The sequence below is a fragment of the Neltuma alba genome, unplaced genomic scaffold, assembly GCF_004799145.2.
Source record: "Neltuma alba isolate B1F8T4 unplaced genomic scaffold, ASM479914v2 tig00012113_pilon, whole genome shotgun sequence".
Taxonomy (NCBI): domain Eukaryota; kingdom Viridiplantae; phylum Streptophyta; class Magnoliopsida; order Fabales; family Fabaceae; genus Neltuma; species Neltuma alba.
This window is the reverse complement of record NW_021636665.1, coordinates 60,886-66,848: the sequence shown is the minus strand read 5'-3', so window position 1 is coordinate 66,848 and position 5,963 is coordinate 60,886. Positions and strand designations below refer to the sequence as shown.

At 32.4% G+C, this 5,963-nt stretch overlaps 1 protein-coding gene across 1 annotated transcript; it reads left to right on the top strand.

Annotated features, from left to right (window-relative positions):
• The first annotated feature begins 584 nt into the window (after positions 1 to 584).
• LOC114722764 (MADS-box transcription factor 23-like) lies at positions 585 to 5,700 on the top strand. Its single transcript, XM_028908858.1, has 8 exons — positions 585 to 766; positions 2,942 to 3,020; positions 4,223 to 4,284; positions 4,532 to 4,631; positions 4,714 to 4,755; positions 4,846 to 4,926; positions 5,384 to 5,514; positions 5,639 to 5,700. The coding sequence occupies exons 1-8, from the start codon at positions 585 to 587 to the stop codon at positions 5,652 to 5,654; spliced, it is 693 nt and encodes a 230-aa protein (XP_028764691.1). The 3' UTR covers positions 5,655 to 5,700.
• The last annotated feature ends 263 nt before the right edge of the window (positions 5,701 to 5,963 follow it).

Here is a 5,963-nt window from a genome sequence, read left to right as displayed (position 1 = left end):
AGGGTTCCCCAGTCGCAGATATTTGGCGTGGTAAACACTGGCCATATCCGGACATCTGTCCTTAGTCCCTTGGAATCTTTCTCATCCGACTATTGGGAATTTCTATGAGGGTCAACCTAAGCCAAACTCGAGCGTGTGGTTTGGGTCCGCCGCCCCGCCAACTACTTCGAAGGAAAACCACTGGCGGTTTTTCATTTCCCGAAAACAGGAACCGGTTTTTTGTTTTTATAGCACAAATGACGAGAATGGAGACCCACAAAACAAAACGCACTTGAAGCTTTCTAACTAAAGTATTCAAAGTGCATCATTCATCAGAAAGCCTCTCTCATCAGGTTCTTCTTCTTCTTTCCATAATCGTTCTGTGAGTTCCAGCTTGTCGGTCACACAATAAGCACTTTTTATTTCGATTTTTTTTTAATTTTATATCTGTTTTCAGTTATATCTGTGGTTCTTGGTTGAGAATGGTGTTTTTGTTTGAGATTTTTACTTTTATTTTTGTTTTCTGATGAATTTTTGTAGCTTTACTGATTTGCTGTGAGCTGTGGTTGATCTGGAAGGTGAAGGTGTTAAGAAGCCCTAGACGCATGGGGAGAGGGAAGATTGCGATTAAGAGGATTGACAATTCAACAAACAGGCAAGTCACTTTCTCAAAGAGACGAAGTGGTCTGCTCAAGAAAGCCATGGAGCTTGCTATCCTCTGTGACGCTGAAGTTGGGGTCATCGTCTTCTCCAGCACCGGCAAGCTCTATGAATATGGAAGCTCCAGGTTCCTCTTCTTCCCACCTTGATCTAAATAATATACTTTGGATCTCGTTTCTTTCTGAGATAATTAAACTTTCTTGAATGTGATGATATTCTGGCCGATACTGTGTAGCTGTTTTGTGCTCCAATAAATTAACCTTTTTCCGTATATCGTGCGATCTTGTAATTGATGCTTCAGTTTTCTATGTTTTTTTTTTTTTTGGGCTGCTCTCTTTCTCTTATATTTGCTTGCTTGGCCTTGAGATATATATATATATATATCTATATATCTGTGTGTGCGTGTGTGTACGCATAATATCAGAATATATATGATCAACATGCATGCGTTTGTGTTTGAATGGTGTTATTTTGAGATTTTACCTTGTCTGAATAGTGAAGTTATCAGTAAACAGACATGATCTTTGACGCTTGTTTTTCTCCTTTTTCTCCCACCTTTGTTCTTTCTATTGTGGCTCACTGTCAGTTTGAGACTTTATATAAGAAAACTTATGTTAATTATGTATAATATATATATGTACTTATATGGGTAAAGTAGTGAGACCAAACTTCACCTGTAAGTATCCAAAGTAATCCCTCACCAGACTGGCTAACTTTTCCGGTTAAACTGAACTGCACTGCACTTATATGGCTTTCGAGTATACATATATAGATCGACAGAACTACAAATACCTACACAGATAAAAAGATATCTCTTGTATACATACACACATAATTTGGTTTGATTAAGATCATCCAGATGCGGCTTAGTCGTCCTTGTTAGTGTCTGTGTGTGCGTGTATCATCTTAAGGTTGTTTTTAAATCATGAAAAGGATTTGTTCATAGTGGAAACATGGTTTGGGTTAGTATTAACAAAGATAGGTTTGGTTTCTACAGTAAGTTGCTGCGACTTTGATTAGATATATATATATATGAATGAGTTCAGAAAATGTATGGTCTGTTATTCTAAAAGGATTGGCAATATTATTTGTAGTATAAATAAGCTTTACATCAAGAATTAGCTCTAAACATAGCAATATTCCAGTAGTGCAGCAAGGTGAAAAGAGTTTTATATTTAAAACCGGAGGAGTATTATCTAAGTCTAAAATGACTTGTGTGTATCCATCACTTCGCTAATTGTTTATTTAGCATAAATGCTTACAATTGGATAGGTTTTGGTGTGTATTATATTGGATAATTTAATGAATACAATAGCTCTAAACATAGCAATATTCTTGCAGTGAAATGAGTCTTATATTTAAAACGGGAGAAGTATTGTCTAATTTGAAAATGATATGTGTGTATATCCATCACTTTGCTAATTGTTAATTTAGAATAAGTGCTTACAGTTGGATAGTTTCGGTGCGCATTGCACAATTTAATGAGTAAGTACTCATGCATGTCATTTATGGCCAGTGAATAACGGAGTTTAGTATAGATTTTATATTTCATACTACCTCTGATCCTCAATATAAGAGCTACCTACCAAATTTGAGTAAATTAAAAAAATTAGTTAAGCTAATTATTTATAATAAATAAGTATTATCTTCACTAAAATACCATGATAATCAAGTGTATTAGCTAAAAATACCATTTAATGAAATTTTTATAATGTGCAACTACTACAAGGACTACCTTGGGAAAATTTGATAAATATGAAAGACAAAATAAATTGGAGTCTTATATTTATAACTAAATTAAATATCAAACTAGCTCTTGTATTAAGAACTAAAGGTAGTATTTTATATTAAGCAGTATTTTATAAGTACAAAAAATCGATATCATATATATATGAGTTTCCAGGGTGGAATTATTGCATTGATTACTGATCAAGATTATCTAATACTACCTCCTGTCTTTCATTAATATAAGAGCTACTTAACTAATCTGAATTACTTAAAAAAAATTTGTTAAATTAGTTACTTCTAACAAATATAAGTTGATTTTGATGAAGTACCCTCTTTAATCATAACTATTCTTAATAGCAACCTTTTGACATGTGCAATCAATAGAAATACTTTTAAAAATGAATTATAAATTTATGAAGACAAAATGGATTGAAATCTTATATTCAAGACTAAATTTAACTTCTAACTAACTCTCACATTTATTAAGGAACGAAGGTAGTATTGGTTTACACTGACAAAAAGTTAACTTGATTTTCATCTTATTGATTGAATTGATCTCTACTTAATATGGCAGTCTTAAGTCAATTATTGACCGCTATAATAGACACAAAGAGGAACAGCATCCACTTATGAATCCAGCTTCAGAAGCCAAGGTACGAGGACGAATTAATACCACTCCCCAAATATTTTTTAAGGTTTAATTTCTTCATATATAAGTCAATGTTTAGTTAGTAGACACTCATTCATAAATCATAGTCCCTTTGTTTCTGGTACTTGTTATAAAGACTTCCCTTATATTTTATAATATAATATGTTTTGTCTGAAATATTCATTTTTTTCCACTTAATATCCCTAACTAGTTATAAAATTTCATAAATAATTAACCACAATTCTCCAATAATGATTTTTATTGAGGATAATCCTAATATTTTGCAAGATATAACTAATTTTAACTAACTAAATTAATTTATGTGTAAATAATTCCAATCATTAATACATATATGTGCACTTGTTAGTGTTACATTTAACTCCAAGCAAGATTATACTACAAAAAGAAAGGAGTGATAAATGAGAGGCTAGATTAAGAGAAGAAGCAAGGGGAAAAAATAGCAAAAGGGGGAAGATTCAGGACTTGAGATTTGCCAGGAAAAAAACCACATCTAATGATGTGAACACTATTAGAAACTAAAGTGGATCTAGAGAGAAACAGAGATATATCAAGGGTGGCATAGGCGTTACTTGTTTCTATCGACACACATTTCTCAATAGTACGAGATTCTATTGATACAGAGCCAATTCCAATAGATTTAAGAGGGTCCTATTGGCCTGCATCCAGTAGCAATTGAACCTATTGACAAATTAAATGAACATAACTATCTATCCACTTCTCTCAACAGTCCTTCTCAAAACTTTATTCCTGTGTAAATTTTATATACGTCATTGTAAAGTTTCTCATAGACTTCTTGCTTCCTGGAAATTCAATCCATACGAAAGATGAATCATCTTCGTTTCATTCATTCTTCTTCCTTATGCAATGTACAAAATTGTTTTATTTGTTATTTAATACTACTTCTGATCCTTAATATAAAAGCCAGTTTGACATTAAATTTGGTTCTAAATAGAAAACCCTATTCCACTATGTTTCTTATATTTATCTATTTTTTACCTTGTAGTCGCATATGTTAAATATTTCATCAAATGGTAATTCTAGACTTCTAGTTAATACGCATGCTCAACAAGGGTATTTTAGAAAAGGCAAAACTTATTTATTACAAATAACTAATTTAACTAATTTTTTAATCTACTCAAATTAGAACATTTATTTGATATGTGTGTGTGTGGTTGCACTTGGTAGTTTTGGCAAAGAGAAGCAACAGTCTTGAGGCAACAACTTCAACATTTGCAGGAATTGCGCAGGTATAATAAGTAAAACTGATACATTGGAACGAGAATTATTAAATTCTGGTAGCAAAATGTTGATTTCAACATAGAAAATGCAGCAATTTCACTAACACTACTTCTGAACTCACTCACTCAACTATCATGAAGTTTATTCAAAACTGCGATTATTTCACTCCTTTTACACACACACACTTTGAAATATGACAAACTGGAACTATTATTTAGTAATCCCAAGTAATTTATTTCCTCTTGGAAAACGTAGGCAATTGATGGGTGAACAAGTTTCTGGTTTGAGCATTAACGAAGTGAACAATTTGGAAAATCAACTGAAGATGAGTTTAAAACGTGTCCAGACCAAAAAGGTACGATAGTTCATCCAACATATATCTCACCATTTTACAGAACAAGTACTTAATTTGATCATTAAATTATCCCCATGTTCAGGATCAAATCTTAACTGATGAGATTAAAGAGCTACGACAAAAGGTATTCAATAAATTCTCCCTCTCTGATCTTGCCATGTATGTATGAAAGGTATTCCCACAAATTCTGACTAATTTATTGATGCTATTGCAGGGAAATCAAATTAGTCAAGAAAATGTTGAACTCTGTCAAAGGATACAAGTCATCAAGAAGGAAAATGCAGAGTTAAAAAAGGTGATTAAGTTGATGAAAACATATGTTATCGAATTATATCATACACTTGTCTTCTCATTCATATGATTTAATTACTTCAGTCTCGCAATAGAGTGTGCACATATAGAGTTAAAGTTCAATTTTGCCATGAAAGGTTTCATGTAAGAGGTGTGGATATATGATTTAACTCTGCAAAATGAGCAATATCACTCTTAGTCATTAAAAATGTTAACAATCAACGTTGTTTTTCTTAGGTTAAGGCGAATTTGCTCTTTTTTTAATACTTCTGGAAAATATTGATGCTAAAAAACTTTTTAGATATCCACAATTTCTACACGAAAACTTTCAAAGTAAAATTGCACATTAACCCTATATAGACACACACCATCCATTGTGCCTGTGCTATATATGTGTTTAAAAGCTAAATGTTTCGACTTACGTTTCAAAGTCTAAATAAAGTTTTATTTCTTTTAATTAGATTTGTGAGGAAAGAGCTATGAATGAAGAAAATGAGAGTTTCAGTGCACCATACACTAGCAACCTGCAGTTGAGCCAGCAGCCACAATCTGATGAAGCTAGTGAGCCACCAACCAAAGCAATGGAACTGGGGTATATTATATTCCTTCAAACTCATTAATATAATAAACACACAACACGCATATATATATATATATATATATATTTCTGGTCATTCTTAAAATTACAGCTAAGCATTTGATTCCTATGACTACAGATTACAGCTGCTTTAATTTAGCAATAGCTGTTTGATCATTTAGGATTTTCCGACACCGTTTGCTACCACAACTTTCCTGTGGGAGGATCAAGTTTTCTTCTATGGGGAAGAGACAGGTATGTTTCAATTCAAAAAGATAGTTAGTTATTAGATAATAAACGCATCAGGAATAGCATCAATGCATAGTTGATGTTCTATCAGGAATCATTTCTGTTATGTGTGTATGGAACAGACACATTAATTGGATATATCTGTAAATATTTCGATATTAAAGCTATCAAATGCGAGTAGTCCTTAGAAAAAATCCCCAAAAAGTACTCCTCCG